The following is a 20,328-nucleotide window of genomic DNA, read 5'->3' as shown; positions in this document are numbered from 1 at the left end:
TTATCTTACCTGCTCTTAAAAATCTCCAGTGATGGAGATTCCACAACCTGCCTACGTAATTTATGCCAGTGCTTAACCACCTTGACAGGCAGTTTTTCCTAATGTCCATCCTAAGCCTCTCTTGCTGCAATTTAAGCCCATTGCTGCTATCCTCAGAAGTTAAGAAGAACAATTTTGGGTATTCACCCACGAAAGCTTATGCTCCAATACATCTGTTAGTCTATAACAGGGGTCGGCAACGTTCGGCACGTGGCTTGCCAAGGTAAGCACCCTGGCGGGCCGGGCCAGTTTTATTTACCTGCTGATGCAGCAGGTTCGGCCGATCACGGCCCCCACTGGCCGCGGTTCGCCGTCCCGGGCCAATGGGGGCGGTGAGAAGCGGCGCGGGCTGCCCATCCTATCCCTTCCCACCTTATCTAGGGAGGGCCAGGGGAGGATGTCTCTGATCTGGCTGGAGCTGCTCCGGCAGGCTGGGCAGCACGGGTGCAACCTGTTCCAGCAGGCCAGACCGGGCGGCGCGGTCGTAGCATGTTCCAGCGGGCTGGGCCTGGTGGCGCGGCTGCAGCCTGCTTTGGGGGGGCGGGGCCGAGTGGCACGGCTGCAGGCTGCCGTGCCCCGGAGCTGCAGCTGCTTCGGAGGCTCGGGGGAGAGCAGCATGGCCAGAAGTGGAGAGACTCTGGCCCCACCTCTTCCCTTCTGGCTGTGCTGCCTCTTTTTGCTCCCTCTGCTGCGGGGAGGGGCTGTGTCCCACCTCTCGCTCTCTATACCCATTCATAAGCCAGCCCCCTTCTCTGGTGCTTCCCTTTTGTACTAAAAAAAAATTCAGCTTATGAACGAGTATATATGGTACTTCTCGTGTCTTGCCTACAACACTCTTGCTAGTGCATCCCAGAATGATGTTTGCTTTTTTTGCAGCAGTGTTACATCTTCACTCATATTTATCTTGTGATCCACTATGACCCCCAGTTCCCTTTCTGTAGTACTCCTTCCTAGGCAGTCATTTCCCATTTTGTATGTGTGCAACTGATTGGTCTTTCCTAAGTGGAGTACTTTGCATTTGTCCTTCTGGAATTTCATCCTGTTTACCTCAGAGCATTTCTCCAGTTTGTCCAGACATTCTGAATTTTAATCCTGTCCTCCAAAGCATTTGCAACCCCTCCTAGCTGGGTATCGTCCGCAAACTTTATAAGCGTAGTCTCTATTCCATTATCTAAATCAGGGGTGGGCAAACTTTTTGGGCCGAGGGGCACACCTGGGTAGGGAAATTGTAGGCAGGGCCAGGGCAGGGGGTTGGGGTGTGTGAGGGAATGCGGGGTATGGGAGGGGGTGCGGTGTACAGGAAGGGGCTCAGGGCAAGGGATTGGGGCCCAGGAGGGGTACGGGGTGTATGATGGAGTTCAGGGAAGGGGGTTGAGTGCAGGAGAGGGCTCAGGGTAGGGGTGCAGGAGGGGTGCGGACTGCGGGCAGGGGGTTGGGGTTCAGGAGGGGCACGGGTGTGGTGGGGGATCAGGGCAGGGAGTTGGGGTGCAGGAGGGGTGCGAGGTGTGGGCAGGGAGTTGGGGGGTGGGGTGCAGGCGGGGTTTGGGCTCTGGCCAGGCACCGCTTACCTAAAGTGCCTCCGGGGTGGCAGCAGCGCGTACCGGGGCCAGGGCAGGTTCCCTGCATGCCTGCCCTGGCCGCACGCCGTGCTGCTTCAGAAAGCGCAGCGGCCCCTGGAGGGGGGCTGGGGGCTCCGCGTGTGCTGCTCTTGCCGTGCTTCCAGGTACCTCCCCCGAAACTCCCATTGGCCGCGATTCCCTGTTCCTGGCCAGTGGGAGCTGCGGGGCGTGGTGCCTGGAGGCAAGGGCAACGCACGGAGCCCTCTGCCCCCCTGCCTGGGGGCTGTAGGGAAGTGGTGCCAGCCGCTTCTGAGACTGGTGTGGGGCCCGCGGCACCACAGGGGGCAATTCTGCGGGCCGGATCCAAAGCCCTGAGGGGCCGGATCCGGCCTGTGGGCCGTAGTATGCCCGCCCTGAACTGTTCAATATCTTCATTGATGATTTAGGATCCAGAACTGATCCCTGTGGGACCCCACTCAATATGCCCTTCCAGCTTGCCTGTGAACCACTGATAACTACTCAGTGGGCACTCATCAAGGATATGCAACACGGTCTGAAGTTGACTGCATCTACATCGCAGGTCGTTAGAGAAATCCCATTTGAAGAGATTGACCGCACAATTGCCCTGTCCTGTTCTAAACCAGTTCAGGGATGACCACAAGTGCCTTGGCAGGTCAAAACCTTCTGGGCAGATGGTTTTTAACTCGTGGCTTGCGCTTGCATTGTGCAGAGGAAATATGCTAGAAACTGTCTTGGAAAAGCTCGGCTGCATTGACTACGGTAGTCTGCCATGAGCTTCATATCATTCAGGATGTTGTCAATTTCTGAGAAGACCTGAGCTTGGTAACTGCAGCAGATATCATCAGCAAAGATAAACTTGCGTGAGAGTGTTGCTGGCAAGTCATTGATGTACACGTTAAATAGTATTGGTGAAGGAACTGAACCTTGAGAAAGACCATTAATCTGACACTTCCAGGAACTGCAGTGGTTGCCTAGGTGTACTCTGAACCACCTGTTTTGGAGGAAGAGATCTACTACTTTGACCACCCAATGCGGGGCAACTCGTGAGAGTTTACACAGGAGGCCTCTGTGCCAAACCGTGTCATAAGCGGCAGTCAATTCCAGGAAGACTGCTCCTATCTTTAGATTTTGTTAAAAATGATTTTAGAGAAAGATGGTCAAGGCCAAGATTTGATCACAGCTGTTTGTCCTTTCCTGAATCCTGCCTGTTTTAATCTCCAAGACATCGTCCAGCTCTAGAGCGATTTCTTTGAGGATCAAACGCTCCAAACCCTTGAAACACTGTTTCACTTTGCAAAGGAAAGCCAACAAATAAATTTTTTAGGGGGAGGGGGGACACGAGTGGGGGTTGAAGAGAAAATACTACATGAAAATAGACACACCAGAAGTATCTGTTGGACTAATAAATAGTTTAGGGCAAGAATTCATTAACATTGATCTAGAGTTAGGTTAGATTGAAACTTTTTTCCATTAGAACTTAAAGCAAAAAAAGTTTGCTGGGTTTTTAAGGGTCAAGCTAGTTTCTGCATTTATTTGGTTAACACCGAGAAAAATATACAAGGAAGAGAAAAATGTACAAGGAAAAGAACATCATGCAAAAACCTTTCTATGCTATATTAGGGAACTGCGTGTATATTATGTGGAAAATTAATGTATTGTAATACAAACTTTCCAGCAGGTGGCAACCACTGCTTAGCTATCTTCTCGTTTCTTCTGTGGCTTGAGTGACACTTTCATATAGAAAATTGATTCAGTTATGGAGTTGGTGGTTGCTGCTTCATGGTTAAAGCTGAGTTGAGGTTTGCACTTTAATCAGGGATGTTCAACATCATTGTTATGTATGAGAAATATGCATATCTTGCCTATGTTATACAATTTTCAAATTGTGGAGAAATATGTTAACTAAAAAGTGTATTTTAAGAAGGAATATTGTTTAAATTTAGATGAAGAATGAACATGAAAACTGCCAAACTCTGTAAGTGATTGTGCTGTCATACTGTGTGCTGTTAAATGTTCTTCATTAAAACTTATTTCCAGTTCTGCATGTCTAAACTCTGCATTCCATATAATTAAAACTAGAATTTTAAAATCAAAATGCAGTCACTGCATTTAAAGTAGATTTCCTAAGGAATAAAATCGTCACAACCTTGAATAAGGGTTTTCAATATGGCTTCCAGCATAACATATTCCATCCTCTCCTAAAATTCCTGCTAGTTGCACTTTCCAAGAAAACCTAGGGACCTACCTTGATTGATAAAAAAGGCCACGTTTTTCAACCATGTTAGCTCAGTTGAGTTAGCTAAACATGACTGAAAAACCCCATTACGCTTCAGGCTAACACGTTTCTCTACTAGGCTAAAATACACCCAATTAACACAGCTTCAAACACAATTCTGATGTCTGACTCGGCTCATTTGCACAACTCAAGCAATTCAAAACAGCCAATTTCTGGCCACACTGGCCAGCTGATGGTTTCCCTGTTATGGGAAGCTTTCATATGGCATAAAACCATCGGTTAGCTCCCACACCAATTTCCCTTCCCTCTGGGGTATAGAGAATGTATTGGGGAGGAAAAGGGACCACATGCAACCCGAGGGCAATAAACCACATGTATGAATTCAAGCAACTTCTAGTCAGACTAGCTCAAAATCAGAGAGTTGTTGCCATATCCCTCGCTACCTTTGCTCTCTTGCACTGAATGGAGCTCAGATGCAGGAGAAAATCTAACCTGCTGTGTCTTAAAATTATTAAAATAGCCGTATTGATCCCAGTGTGTTGACTGCCATAATGTTTGTTGACACTTAAAAAGACTATCCAGAAACAGGCATGCGCACCCAGGGGTGAGTCAGAATACAGGAAAGGACGTGCGTCTCGACATGCATAAAGAAATCGGATGGGTTTGATATTTTTGGTACAGCGGTGTTGAATAAACTGTAGAGGATTCAGGTCTGATTCTGGGATGTATTAACAGGTGTGTTGTGAGCAAGACACAAGAAGTCATTCTTCCGCTCTACTCTGCTCTGGTTAGGCCTCAGCTGGAGTATTGTGTCCAGTTCTGGGCACCACATTTTAAAAAAGATGTGGAGAAATTGGAAAGGGTCCAGAGAAGAGCAACAAGAATGATTAAAGGTCTTGTGAACATGACCTATGAAGGAAGGCTGAAATAATTGGGTTTGTTTAGTTTGGAAAAGAGAAGACTGAGAGGGGACATGATAGCAGTTTTCAGGTATTTAAAAGGATGTCATAAGGAGGAGGGAGAAAACTTGTTCACCTTAGCCTCTAAGGATAGAACCAGAAGCAATGGGTTTAAACTGCAGCAAGGGAGGTCTAGGTTGGACATTAGGAAAAAGTTCCTAACTGTCAGGGTGGTTAAACACTGGAATAAATTGCCTAGGGAGGTTGTGGAATCTCCATCTCTGGAGATATTTAAGAGTAGGTTAGATAAATGTCTATCAGGGATGGTCTAGACAGTATTTGGTCCTGCCATGCAGGCAGGGGACTGGACTCGATGATCTCTCGAGGTCCCTTCCAGTCCTAGAATCTATGAATCTTGTCCTGCTACTCAGCAGTATTACAAAGAAAATATATGTTGTTTAGGAGGTGGTCTGGCATGCTTCCTGCTTTTTACTACTGCTGTAAATCAGTGAACGTTTTCTTTCCAGCGGCTGCTTAGGAAACCCCTCTATCTCATCTCCACCTCCTTAGCTTTAATTCCCTTTCAAAAGATGAGTATTGATAATCCATTCTTCAAACCTTGGATGGCTGGATGCAATTTACTCTAGATCCCATCAGTGTCACTTCTAGACTATGAAAGAATGGCACGAGGTGCTCCATTTTCCCATCCTCCCATACCCAGGGCTGAGTGTGGCTGATTTTGTTCTACTGAACACAGTTTTACTGAAACACACTTGTGATGTATCTTGTTGGCGTGGTTATTAAAATGAGTAGGACGCATGTTCGTTTTTAAAATAATAGATCTCTAACTTTTTTCTTTTTCAGCCAGAAAACCTTGCACAGAAGCTTCCAAACCTCGTGGAATTGTGAGTGTTGGAGTTTTGACCAACTTTATTATGCTAATCAGTGTCAAATTATAAAAAAAAAAAAAAAAAAAAAGAATGCTGTGTTTGTATACATTTTTCCTTTTCAGTATAATGTGATTTTTCCTCCTGGGTAATAAAATGAGGTACTTTGACTACTAGCTACAGTCAGGCCCATGCTGAATTCCTTTCTGTGTCATAATTTCTTGTTCAGATTGTGTTAGGAGGGAATGTTGATTTCCTCCACCCCATGCGGTAAGAAAGGGGTGTGTACTGGTCTTCATACCAGGGCTGTGCACCTTGATCCAGCTGGGGGATTTGTTGTATTGTCCTTTTCAATTCGGTATAGCCCATTTGGGTAGTAGATGTATAATACATTCTTTGAGCCCTACATTTGATGTAGTTCACCAAACAACCATCATGCAATAGAACTGAACTTTAAATATGCTTTCTTTCCTTACCTCCCATACTGCTTTATGACAGCTATGACCTGATCTTAATGGATGGTTTGGTAGTGCAATGTGTTTTTGAAGTACATACTGTAAATTCAAACTTAAAGGAAGCATGGGGTGTTTGAACACTATAAGTTATCTGCCTGAGCTTGTCTTCTCAATTTGGCTGTTAAAACCGCACCTTTCTAGGACTCGTGTCCACAACATAGTTTAATTGTTTTGTAGGTCATTGCGGTCTCCAGCTTGCTGAAGAGACAATCTTGCCTCATCTTGCCCTATATTTTTGGTTCACATACACTGGAACAACTTTCTTGTATTTGATATATTTAAGAGTGTTTGACATTTTGCCACAAGGCATCAAGAACTTTTAGTATTATCTGATAATGCCTTTAGAAGAGCAAGCCTAAAATTGCTTGGAGGAGGTTAATTTAAGAAGCAGCAAATAAGCAAAAAAAGTCTATTAATATATATTTACTTGATTTAGTTATCTCACGACCACCAAGCTTTGTTGTGCTACCATTATCCCATGTATTTGGTATGTAGGTGATTGCAATTGTTCTGCCGCTTCTATAGTTCAAGTAACACAATTTAAATTGTTAGCTGAGATAATAATTGCTTTGGGGCTAGAGCAGAAAATGAAGTAAAAAGAAACAATAAAATATACAGATTTTATTTTAAAAAATAATTTGCCAATAGGTTCATATTTAAAATGCTGATTTGTTACTGTAAATGTACCTCCTTTACTTTAGAGCAGTGTTTCCTATACTCTTGAAAGCTGAGCTCCCCTTCAGGAAAATGAAATGGAATATATCCCCCTTGCAATATCACCATGTGTTTTTAAAGATCTACTCATCTTAGTGTAATTACTTTCTATGCTTCCCACCGGGGGTGCACCCCTCACACAGAGAAACTTTTTTTTGGTGTAGAGCTTTGTAATGATACTTCTGCTTGCTTATGTGCTTTGAGCAGTGAAATACTTTCAGTGTCAACATTAATGATCATATTTACCATCCACTGAAATGAGTGGGAGAGTTCACACTTTGGAGCTATTGTTTAAGGCTGTCTTCAAACACAGGCAGACATCTCTGCATAAGTTACACATGGTTTCCATTGTGAAAGTATTCTTCACAAGCACGAAGGACATACTTTTAAAAAACAGAAAACTGAGACTCTGCAGAACAATTGAAAAGTCTGTATCCTCACTTCACCAGTTAGATCTTCCCATCTTCCCAGAGGGACACAACCCTGCTTTTGGGAAACATTGTTTCACAGTATAATGGAAAAATTGCTTGTTCAAATCTTTTACACACATGCTTAAATCATCAGAGTACTCATTATCTTTTGAGAATAGACAAGGTAACTCTATTTTCAGGTATTGATTGCTTGCCTACAAAGTTTATATAGTCTTTCTGTTTTCAAGCAGAACTTTATAGTTTTAAAAGATATGGATTAAGCTCTTCTCAAATTGTAGTAATTTTAGGTGTTCACCACCAGGGAGCCCTAAATGCACTTTAAAATAGCTACTGAAACTTGTCTGGACTTGTCACTGTATTTACTGGTTGGAAATTGCTTTTGTAACATTTAATTTAATACTTTACATTTAAAAAAAAATCTCATTATCATGACCAGGAGCTTCTGCATGCTTGTGTAAGTGTACATAGTTGATTTATTTGTTTGGTTTTTTCCTGTACACAGCAGGAGAGGACCTATGGCAGAATTTAGTGCAATCTGGTGACTCCTGATTTATTTTTTCTACCTGAATATTTTGTTGTTATGAAGAAATATTGCATACAACAGCTTGAAATAAAACAGTTGCGAGTACAATGATCATGTGCATCACATTTGAGTATTGTAATAATCATCAGCTAAGACATTCTTGACCTTAATTTCTGTTCATGATTTAAATAGGTTATAAGTGAAACCTTAGAAATGTTAATTAGTGTTGTACAATTTACTGTCATGCTCAGAAAGAGAAATGTCTGTGAAGGTTTTTTTCTCTTCCAATTTCAGATTGAACATTTTGCCAACTGATTATCTAACGAAAGTCCTTGAGGGTAACAGGTGTCGTTGTTTGTGCTTTTTCCCCCCAGGTACCTTCATTCAAATAACATAGTTGTTGTACCTGAAGGTAAGTGCCCTACTAGCTTCAAAATAAGTGGCAGAAACTATCAAATATTTTATTTTATTCAGTAAAAAGGCCTGTTTTCCTTGTGTTCCCATGAAATTCTAAAGATATCCACAGAAATACACCTCTGTAGTCCTTAGAATGTTGATATCCTTGCTTGTACTATGTTAAACTATTTTATTAAACTTTCAGATGCATCTACATGTTGTTCGCTCTAGTTCCAATTACAGGAAGTGAAAAGACTAAATGACACTTATCAATAAAACAACTCTCCAGGATCATTCCTGCTCGCTAAGCCAATTATTACATAAAATACTTTCATTTTGCTTGGTCATGATTGGTAGGTTTAAACCTAAAGCATCAATAATTGCATTGATCTCTCTATTCCTTTCATTTTATTGTGGCGCAAACATGTCCTACCTTCAGAAAAGAAAACTTTAAATTCCCAGTCTGGGGTGAGTAAATCAGATAAAGGTGATGGCAAAGAAAAGTAAAAAGTAATCTCATGGGAGAAGAATCATGGTTGGAATAATATCAAAATCTATGGCAGGGGTAGGCAACCTTTCAGAAGTGGTGTGCCGAGTCTTCATTTATTCACTTTAATTTAAGGTTTCGCGTGCCGGTAATACATTTTAATGTTTTTTTAGAAGGGGTCTCTCTCTAAGTGTATATTATATAACTAAACTATCGTTGTATGTAAAGTAAACAAGGTTTTCAAAATGTTTAAGAAGCTTCATTTAAAATTAAATTAAAATGCTGATCTTACGCCGCCAGCCTGCTCAGCCCGCTGGGTGGGGGGTTCAGGGCAGAGGGCTGGGTGTTGGGGGGGGGGGGGGGGACGGGGGGGACGACTCGAGGTCAGGGCAGAAGGCTGGGTGTGGGGGGGGTTCAGGGCAGAGGGCTGGGTGTTGGCGGGGACTCGAGGTCAGGGCAGAGGACTTGGGGTGTGGAGGTGCAGGGCACAAGACTGGGTGTGTGGGGGTGCAGGGCAGAAGGCTGGGTGTTGGGGCAACTTGAGGTCACGGCAGAGGGCTGGGGTGTGTGTGGGGGGTGCAGGGCAGAGGGCTGGGGCTGTGGGGGTGCAGGGCAGAGGGATGTGTTGGGGTCGGGAGGTGCAGGGCAGAAGGCTGGGGTGCTCGGCTTATGGGGGTGCTCCCAGCCCCCTGCCTTGAGCGGCTCATGGCAGGGGGCTGGGAGGGATATGACCTGTTCCACCCTCTTCCCCCTACCTCTCTTTGCCTGCTCTACGGAGCAGCGTGCACGCTGCTGCTCGGCTCTGCTCCTCTGGGGGGGGGGAGGAGGAGGGGCCAGAATGCACCACGTTGTGCGAAGAAGCGGGGGAGGAGGGAAGCTTGGCTGCCGCAGGACCAAGCTTCTGTCTCCTGCCCCCGCAGGGGAGAGCGGTGGGCGGGGGGCCGGGACTCCCTCCCCACCGCTCTCCCCTGCAGGGGCAGGAGGCAGAAGCTTGATCCTGCGGCAGCCAAGCTTCCCCCTCCCCCGTTTCTTCCCACAGCGTGGTGCATTCTGGTCCCTCCGCCCCTCCTCCTCCCTCCTCTCAGTGGGCAGCAGCCTGCCACTCAGAATCGGCTTGCGTGCCGTGTTTGGCACGCGTGCCATAGGTTGCCAACCCCTGATCTATGGTCTCTTATGTGTCATTTATTTTTTTTCATATTTCTATACCCCCAATACTGCTTGTTATCAATAGAAGCGCTTACAAATACTTAACTCCCATGACATTCAGTTATGAGACCAATGGTTTTAATACCTCACAGTCTGCTCAGATATAGGAATTAGATATTGAGGCCTTCTATCATCTCATAGTCCTATTAAGGTTTTAACATTACTCCTGGGTCACATTCATTTTGTTGTCTCTATTCTCTCACTAGCTATTGGCTCCTTGGTTAAATTGCAGTTTCTGGACCTGAGTGACAATGCTCTTGAAATTGTGTGCCCTGAGATCGGCCGCCTGAGGTCTTTACGTCATCTTCGATTGGCCAACAACCATCTGAAATACTTACCTGCAGGTGAGGGGTTCAGAGCAGTGACAAATGGATCTGGCTTAAAACTAAATTTGTGCATGTATTTACAATGTGCACTTCGATTCTGCGATTTGAAAAAAAGGCTGATGCAAGTAAATTTTAGAGCAGAATGGGCAGGGGAACTGTTATCCTCAGTTTTATATAGTGCCAAACATACTCTGTGTTTAACAAATAAAAAGTGGTAATTTTCCCAGTAGCATGCTATTTCTGATGGTGGACTTTGGATAGAAAAATGTCTGAAGGATTCTTTTTTCATATGGATCTTCTATGATGTTCTTTGCTATTGTATCAATAATATTTCAAGCTTCTTGAAGGAGACATAAAACGCCAACAACAAACTTCACATTGACAAAATGACCTTAATTCCTGTTTTACAGAATTTAAAGGATTCAATTCTTCTCTTACTCTTATGTTGCAACTCTCCCATGTCTATGGTCCCTAAAGAGACACTACTCCTGTAGCTTTGCCTGTAGTTTATTTACCTCACTGTGGCAATAGATGACAAATTTTGGTCTAACTACTTAATTAAAAAAAGCAAGTATTGTCCAAAAGAAATCTGACACACCATTAAAAAAAGATTGACCCTTGGCGGTTTTTCAATGGCTTTATTTTGTTTCTTGCTTATCAAAGCATTTAAAAGTAACTTTCCCCAAAATGAAGCTGTTTTCTTGTCAGGTTGTTTTTTAAAACCTTGCTTCGTTTTTTACTGTGTTTTGATCTGTGCAGAAGATAGCGTCTAAGGTCAGCATTTCAAAAAATGCTTTACTTAATCTAACAGGATTAGCTTTTGGCTGGAATTTTAACTAAATTTTGAACATGTCCTTCATATGTTTGCAAAACACAAATTTTGCATTCTTTAGGAAGATGCTATAACTGTTTCTTAAAGCTTTGAGCACAGAAATTGAGCTGTTCTTTTGCCTCTGTTTTTTCAACTGTAATAAGGTAAGCTTTACAGACTAATGCAAAAAGTGGTGGTAATTAGAAATTATAAATGTACACAACTCTGTATGTAATGAAATTACATAAACCTGTAAACATTATGACACAAAGCAAGTAAAATTTTCATCAGCTTTCAGATAGATGCTTCTTTCTTTTGAGTTTGCATGAGTATGCTTGTGTTCCTTATAGATAACTTACCTTGTGGTGTCATACCATGAAAGAAAGATTTGTTCAAAGAAAAACTGACACATTTCCTGCAAAACTTCACACACAAACTTAAAAAGGTTCCAAAAAAGGAGACTTTGAAAAGGATAATTTACATTACTGAAGGGTTGATTGTGTCTACCACGTTTGATTAGGAACTAGCGTTACTGTGTAGGCAAGCTGCATTTATTGCCTTGTGAATTATATGAAATTTTGGATGTTAAGCTTCCTTATTTTGTGCACACAAAGCCTTGGGTGCATGAAAATTTCAGATGCACAGTAGCCTGTTTGTATGCTAGAGGATCCAGCAGCATTTAGGTGTTGTGGTGCTGATGTAGGGTCTATGTATATAAACAGCTTATTGCTACTCTTCCTAACCACTTCCTTTTCAAAATGCTGTCTGTATGGCTGAACGTTATGCAGCTTGTGCATCATCAGTCTGAGCAAAATGAATCTTTCATTTCTGTCAAGTGTTAGCTCTGCTACTCTATTGTATTGAATGTTTCCTGCCCATAATGCTTCCTGGAGGGGGACTTCATAAGTACATTTGAATAGCTTTTGTCTTGTCAGTACAAAAGATTGTGAACATTTTTATTCACAGAACTCTCCAAGGAGGATTAATTAATGAAATGTTGGATTTTTAAAACCTGGAGGAAATAAGTTAAGGATTCTAAGGGAGATTGACATAATGAAGTTTTGATAAATAGCTTGAAATGATCTAGTCCAGGGGTCGGCAACGTTTGGTACGCGGCTCGCCACTGTAAGCACCCTGGCGGGCCAGGCCAGTTTATTTACCTGCTGACGTGGCAGGTTCGGCCGATCGCGGGCCCCACTGGCCGCGGTTCGCCGTCCTGGGCCAATGGGGGCAGCGAGAAGCCGTGGCCAGCACATCCCTCACCCACGCCGCTTCCTGCCGCCCCCATTGGCCCGGGACAGCGAACCGCAGCCAGTGGGGGCCGCGATCGGCTGAACCTGCCGCGTCAGCAGGTAAACAAAGTGGCCCGGCCCGCCAGGGTGCTTATCCTGGCGAGCCGCGTGCCAAACGTTGCCGACCCCTGGTCTAGTCTCTTTTAGTTACGTTGGGGTACAGGTACCATGTGAACCTCATTGTGAGCTGTTGTACAGTATGCATGCTGGAAAGCTAGCAGATTTAATAAAATGGATGAAACTGAGGTCTAACTTCATGGTAGCATAAAATGTTTTTCTTGTTTTAATATTTTGTGCCAACTACCTCTCTTTATCTGGATTGTACACTGCTGCTAGGCAAGGACAGCTGCTTCTTCCCTCCTTTTGGTAATCAGAGGGTGTTACAGAATAACCATCCAAATTACCTACTTGGTAGAACTGAAAAATCTGTGACTTAAAATACAGCTTGTTAGAAAAAACGAAATGGCTTGCAAGTGCATGAGACGGTAAATTGTTAGTCACCTATCAGCCCTGGTGCCCCCCCCCCTTTTTTTTTTTAAACTCCTGGCTTAGTCCCAAGTAAAATGGATTTGCTTGCCATTTGAACATATCACACAAGCGCCACTGTAGTAAAGACTATGACTGGAATAGCAAAAAGCATTGTAGGTCACAATGGAAGATCCAAATAAGTCAGCAAGCAGTGATCAGCCATTCTGTAACCGGACAGGCTAACCTATAGCATAATGTCTCTACATGAAAAAAAGTGTATTTAAGAACTTTTGGCCTGACCTTCCAAGTACTAAGTGCCCTCAACACCTAATAAAGTTGTGAGCACCTAGTGGAATGGAGTCCTATGCTCAGTAATATTCTTAATGAACTTGATGATATTCAGACAGTTTTAATTGTGACTTCAAGACAGTATGTCTGCAATAACATGTGGTTGATCAAACATTTACAGGAATATTCCAGCACACTTAATGTTTTTGAGCTGAACTATGTCCTCTTCCTTGCTTGTAGCTGATTAGGAGGTGTAGCAAACATTAAGATTAATCCAAATCACAATAAACAGTTGGGTCACTATCGTTTTTAAATACTGCTTTCCCAGTGATGCCCTCATCAAACACTAGAAGTTAGCTTTAGACTTGTCTTAGAAAACACAAAAATAGCTTTATTTAAAAAAAACTTTCAGGGAAAAGATGAGCTTTATGGGGGCATGGACTGTGTTCCTCGTATTTGGAAAGCATCTAGCCCATTTTGGCATTACCATAATATACATAATCTTCCTTTGATGCTTATTAAAGATGACAGAGTCAGTGTCATCCAGTGATAAGATGATTTGGTTTGGCCTCAAGGCACCTTGGTTAAATTCAGACTCAGCCATTAAATCAGTGTGACCTCCTTTTATTCTTCTTTAAAATGTTATAAAACCTTATTTACCCCACAAATGAAGTGGTAGGGCTGATGACAAAATATACCCAACATATAAATAACAAAAGTGCTCAGTTTTGACGGGGGAGGGGGGGTGGGAAATTGTCCAGAATAAACATACAAACCTTCATAATATCTTGCAATAAAATTGGTTAGAAGGGAAATGTTTTATAAAAGCCTCTTCAAGTAAGTTTTTGAATGTACTGCTGTTAGGGTTAGTGACTAGATGGGCATCTGCACGTGAAATGGCAGCCATCAGTATCTGGATCCTACTTCCACCACAGCCATCTTGACAAAGGCAGCACTGCTTCAAAGAATCACTGATGCTGATAAGCAATAAGAAATAAATGTATTGTGAGGCATAAGGTTTGCTAAGTTCTTGGAGCTCTTTTCTGATGCATGTTCAAATCCATTTTATTTAATGAAGTTTAAATTATGAAGTTTTAAGGTTTAATAACCTGTCTTGCTTGGTATTTGTACACAATATTATTAAATATCAAGTACATATCTCTGATACTTACAATTAACTGTACCAGTTTATCTCCTAAATTCTTGAGGGTTGTGGGGGGTAAAACTGACTCCCAAAATGGATTATCTTTTGATGGGCAGTGCTGATTCTTCATATAGCTAAGAAAATCATATCCTCTTGATGACGCTGCTTCTCGGCGGCATTTTGGCGGCAACGCTTCTTGATGTTGCCGCTTTTCGGCGGCATTTTGGTGCATGCTTCTCCACCGGCCAGTACGTGGGCGCTCATAGATGCTCCGGCGGGCGCCATCGCGCCCGTGGGCACCACGTTGGGGACCACTCCTCTAAAGCAGTGGTTCCCAAACTTGTTCTGCCGCTTGTGCAGGGAAAGCCCCTGGTGGGCCGGGCCGGTTTGTTTACTTGCCGCCTCTGCAGGTCCGGCCGATTGCGGCTCCCAGTGGCCGTGGTTCACTGCTCCAGGCCAATGGGAGCTGCTGGAAGCGACGCGGGCCGAGGGATGTATTGGCCGCCGCTTCCAGCAGCTCCCATTGGCCTGGAGCAGCGAACCGCGGCCAGTCGGAGCCGTGATCGGTCGAACCTGCGGACGCGGCAGGTAAACAAACTGGCCCGGCCCGCCAGGGGCTTTCCCTGCACAAGCGGCGGAACAAGTTTGGAAACCACTGCTCTAAAGTAGCTTTGGAAGTGAGTTTATACACTGATTTTTGCATACCCTAATGCTTGCTATTGTGCATAGCCTAACTTGTACTCTGTTTAGAGATTTCTTATTCTCATTTCAAAGTTTTGTTTTGCAAGTTCTAGTTCAGAATTGTTTCTCTTAGCTGTAGATTTTCCACTATTAGTGCCTGTTGCAATTATACTATAATTTGTCTGTGCAGATCTTCTAGTTCTAAACAGTTACTTAGTTTGTAATAAGGCTTAGCTTCAGTTTCTCATTCACAATTACGTACAGGATTCTTTAACGCTTTTTTTTTAATTTTAAGCTTAATATCTACTGTTTTTAGTGGCCTTTTCCACATAAGAAGTATTGCATCATATCACTTGTTCCACGTGAATTCCTTTGCAAACTGTTGAATAGATATTTTGTCCAGACTTAAATTTAGGTCAAGGGTATTTTTGATGTGTGATCCATTGCTGTAGACAGGGCTACTGTTATAATTCAGCTTGATTTCAAATCATAAGGTTTTGAGGATAAAGTGATGTTTCCATTTTTCGGGGTTAAATTTTGGTTGCACTGAAATCAATGAATCCAGGTTTTGGCACTAGATGTTGTTAAAATGAGGGTGTGTTAATTGGCTCACTGTAGTTACAGTTAAGGCTTCATGTATGACAAGACAGGTGTTTTTATTGCATGTTACTTGAGATACATGTTGCTTGTTAGATGCAAGTTGTAGCATCTTGCTCTGACTTAATTAAAAATAAGGTTATGTTTATTCAGCAAACGTTATAGTTAATTATAGATTTAGTAAATGAAAAGCTTAATGTTTTGCCAAGTTTTGAAGGAAAGTGAAGTAATTAAACAAAGAGTTGTGCATGGTTTATGCTCCCAACCCATGTTTTGGCAAAGTTCCCTCTCAATAAATGTGTGCATTGCTTTTTAAAAAACATTTAAGAACAAATTAGCAAATTCTGTACCTTTGGTTGGAGCAAATCAAGTTTCCCTGGTCATATTTAGCTTTTCATACTTTGATTAACAATAAGAGTTGGGTCCTTAGTCAGGGGAAAAAGTATGTGGTCTGGTAATATAACTTTTTTTACCCAAATGAATGATACAGATAGCAGTTTCTTCATCTGATTCATAAAGAGAAATTGTGGCTTGATGATGGTTTAGCAACACATGATGTGGTTGAAGAAAGGTGCAGAACTCTTTGCAATAGTCAAATGCAGGTTTTGCAGATGCCCTTCCTTTTCTATATAAGGCAATATCATGTGGTTTCCATCTCAAATTGATATTTCTTTGCTGTCTTTAGAGACTTCTGCCTCTCTTGTCCCCTTGCTGCCATTTTACTTCCTCTCTGTTAAACCAAAAGGAAATGGTATTTATCTGCCTCTGGCATTTCTGAAGTACATACTGCCATAAAATTTAACTGCCTTGGTACCATGTATTGGATCCAGGCTGGATTCTGAAATTCACCCATTGTTTTCCCCGCCCCCTTGATATTTTCAAGGCAAATTATTTTAGAAGTAAAATAAAGTCAATTTAAACATTTAAAATATAATTATATAGATGTAAAACTTTTTCTTCTTCAGAGTACTTTACAAAGATGAATTGATCCTAAGATCATCTGTGTGAAGTCGATAAGGGAGTGTGTTAACCTCATTTTACTGCTGGAGAAGCAGAATTTAATGTAAGTGATTTGCTGTAGGCTACAGAGATGATCAGTGTTAGAGCCAGGATTAGAACTTGGGTGTTCCTGGCTCCCAGTCCCTCTGCTTCGAATACACCTTTTTGAAGTTTATTGTATTAAATATTGGAAGAGATGTCTGTCTTCTCTGTATTGAAAGTGCAATATGTAGGTTCAGGTGCTTAACTGATGGTTTGTATGTAAAATATTTTTTTGCATGTCACCCTGATATATGTATATGCTAACTTTTCTGGAATAAAGTGTATAATTTGGTTTAAAAATGTGAAATGAGTAGTGGGAAGCCTCAGTATAGCAATAAGATGAATAAAATGTTTTTCAGCTGAAACTACTCACTTTTGCAGAAGGCTAAATAGGGGGGTGAAGATTAATTTCAAAACAACAATGTACAGATAAACATCTGAGGACCTCACCCCATATAGACAGACTCCTGTGGTAACAGATCAGAAAAGTTCACCCACCCCCCTTCCACCATTAAAAATATAAATCAAGGTGTAACTTTTGATCACCACTGTGCATTTATAAAATAATCCTAGGAATGTTACCACTTGATTACCACCAAGTCTGTTTTGCTTAGCAATTTAAGTGAAGTTTTAAGACTGGAAAATTACATATTTGTCCCTTTTTTCTCATTTTGTAAGTTGCCATATGTATAATATATGTATTTAGAATTCATACAGATGACATATTCTGAAATACTTCTCAGTATTTTTCTACTCAAGAAGTCTTGAATGCCCTACTTAGTATTTCTGAGCAGAGCTCAACATTAGGTATTTCAATAAATCTCCATGAAGGAGTAGTGCTTAAATAGCTTCTTTTCCTTTCCTCTCTGCAAAAGAAATAGTTTTTCACTGCTTAGAAGAGTATGACATGCCAACATTCTATTCTCATTCTAGAACTTGGAATTAAAATATACAATCTGCCTAATTTTTTGAATTAATTTTCAGTATCTTGATTTAGACTTGCAAGGAAGAATCTGTGTTATAAATCTTGAAGTTTTCTCCTTATTTTCACTATTCTTCAGTGCTGCTTCTTATTAGGTTGAATTACTTTGGTGCCTCTTATTAAAGATTAAATATCTTATAATGATCCTGGCTTTAAATGCAAAGCACAAACTGGACCCTTTTCTGTTTCAGAGTTGGCATAGACTTAGTCCACTCTGGTTTCCTAATTTTAGTAACATATAAAAATATGCACGAGGGGGCAGGTTTGGTATGTCATCCAGCAGTGTGGTGTTTGTAAGGGTACGTCTATACTTACCTCTGGGTCCGGTGGTAAGCAATCGATCTTCTGGGATCGATTTATCGCGTCTTGTTTAGACGTGATAAATTGATCCCAGATCGATCCCGGAAGTGCTCGCCGTCGACGCCAGTACTCCTGCTCCGCGAGAGGAGTACGCGGAGTCGACGGGGGAGCCTGCCTGCCGCGTGTGGACCCGCGGTAAGTTCAAACTAAGATACTTCAAAGTTGCGTATCTTAGTTCGAAGTGGGGGGTTAGTGTGGACCAGCCCTTAGTAACGGAACTTGTGGGCATTTGAGGAAAACATAGGTTAGGTTGCTCAAGCATTGCACTTTGCAAGTACATAACTATTTAAAGGAGCACTGTCCCCTAAATAAAGTCAGGCATAATTGTTTTTTTAACACAAAATATATTGTTTCTATTAAAGTAGATTAGCATTTAATTTTATATTTGTGTTCTCCTCAGTTAACACAATGTCTGTAAAATGCTTGTTCTGTTTAGTAAGTTTAATTTCCAGCCAAACTATATTTACCATATAAAACTGAAAGTCAACCCAACAGGGTTTTATATTTTTTTCCCCTGTAGGCTCTTTCCTGCAGAAATGGAACCTTCATTTGATATTTAAAGTTATCCATGAAATGTATATGAAGAGTTACTGACAATTCCACTAATTTCTATGAATGCAAGGAAAAGCTTAAATGGTTGTGGCACAGATTTTGGGCAATCAATTATATATACCTATTGCCTTCAAAGCTTTAGAATCTGGACTCAGTAGTGATTGTCAGGATGGTGATCTTTTCAAGGGGCCTCTTAAACACTACTTTGAAAAAACTCAAACAGCTGTGCTGCCACTTTGTTCACTTAGTTTTTGCTTCCATAAAAATTGGGGGGGATACAGCTGAAATTTTTAGGACTCTGATATTAATGTCAGTGGGAGTTTGGCACCTGCTCTTTGTGTCTTTGAAAAATCTCTTATAATGCAAAAAGTTCACTAATCTAATTCAACCCATTATTTTGAAAACCTCATTCTTAAATGACTTTTCTCCAAGTAATTCCGCCTGAAAAGCGTAAGAATTACAAAGGAAAAAAATTAAGGTTGCTCTGTTTTAGTTTAACACTTTCCTCAAATGCTGAAATTTAGGAAGTAATTAAGGTCAATAACCACACTTCTATTTTTCTAGCTTCTCTAATATAATACTCATCCACTCTTATATATAGCTGTTGTTATTTTATGATGCATTGTTAAAACCTAAGGTTTCATAAACTACAAGGCATACTTGACTCCAAGATACGTACAAGAAGGACATATGTTAAAAGGATCCTATTTTAAAGAGATACTTTTGGTTTTGGGTTTGTTGGAAGAAAAAAGAACAACTTCTTACATGTCTCCTTGTATAAATTTTATCTCTGACATCAAGCAGGAATGAGATGTGTTGTGTTTTTTTTTTCCATCTTAAGAAATCCAAAAGGAGAACCATCTCTTAAAAGGAGTTATACTTGAAATGCAAAATGGCAGGTGGGTGCTTACTATGGGAAGAATTTTGTCTTACAGAACTAAACAAAGCAGAAAGCAATAGTTTGTACCAGTGAGCTTTTGTGTAAAGCCCAACAGTCGTGACAAGTATTTTATAAATTAATACTGAGAAGCTGTATAAATTTTTGCAGTAATCTATTTTTCTCATGGATTTTCTGTTTGAGTTAAACTCTTAATAAAACTACTAACACTTCTGACAAACTGTGAATTTAAATGATGGATAGGGAAGTGAAGACAAAGAAGACAAATAAGTGCCAGTAAATTCCTGGAAATTTAACTTGAAACTAAAGCCTTTCTGTGTAGACTCTGACCTGTACAGTGTGTCAAAATGAGTCATCTCTGTGTACAGAGAAGTGCACTATTCTCTGTCTGCTTACTGCTTTTTATGGTTATTTTCTTTCCACAGTTCTGTGCCACTTCCTGCCTGTTGAGGAGCTTTTGAAAGCCTCTTTGTTAGTGGCATAGAGTATTTCTTCGTGCACAACAAAAGGTTCATAATGCCACTGTACACTGATAACAAAAATAGTAATACTAGGATATAATCTGCAGTGATTTAGCGATATTTTTTCTAAATTAAAATGTTTATCTAGAGTGTACATTTTTATTCCAACAATTTTCTCAGACAGGTTTCTGTAGGGCTTAATGGAGCTAAAACATCATTACCAACATGTATAACAGAGAATATATAAAACCCAAACCTGTCTCTCTCTCTTTTGAGATTCCTAGTTTTCAGGTTAATTACTATGAGGCTGCATAGCAGATTTGCAAAAATCCATCTGTTAAATGTTTTTGTTTTCTGTTGTAATTCAGTAAACCTGAAATCAATGAATAAAGAAAATAGCTAAAGCAATTAGAAAAAGCTATCATAATTTTAAAATCATAATTTTAACACGTTTGAAATAGTTTTGTGTCCAGTTTTAAAAAATCTTGATAGAATTTGCTGTTCCAATAGTATT

The 20,328-nt window shown here is 41.3% G+C and overlaps 1 protein-coding gene across 10 annotated transcripts in view; it reads left to right on the top strand.

The window, feature by feature from the left end:
- LRRC28 (leucine rich repeat containing 28) overlaps positions 1-20,328 on the top strand; it is a 109,962-nt gene that overhangs the window by 11,791 nt on the left and 77,843 nt on the right. For 4 of the 10 annotated variants that reach the window (XM_065558139.1, XM_065558133.1, XM_042856609.2 and 1 more), the window contains exons 3-5: positions 5,619-5,659; positions 8,119-8,198; positions 10,120-10,257. In XM_065558139.1, coding sequence (XP_065414211.1) covers positions 5,619-5,659; positions 8,119-8,198; positions 10,120-10,257 — 259 coding nt within the window. Of the gene's footprint in view, positions 1-5,618; positions 5,660-8,118; positions 8,237-8,425; positions 8,574-10,119; positions 10,258-20,328 lie in introns of all 10 variants that reach the window. The other 6 variants (XM_065558134.1, XM_005294851.5, XM_005294846.5 and 3 more) reach the window with 4 other exon arrangements.

The sequence above is a fragment of the Chrysemys picta genome, chromosome 10, assembly GCF_011386835.1.
Source record: "Chrysemys picta bellii isolate R12L10 chromosome 10, ASM1138683v2, whole genome shotgun sequence".
Classification (NCBI taxonomy): domain Eukaryota; kingdom Metazoa; phylum Chordata; order Testudines; family Emydidae; genus Chrysemys; species Chrysemys picta.
Note: the sequence above shows the minus strand (reverse complement) of the source record. Positions and strands in the feature narration are given on the sequence as shown.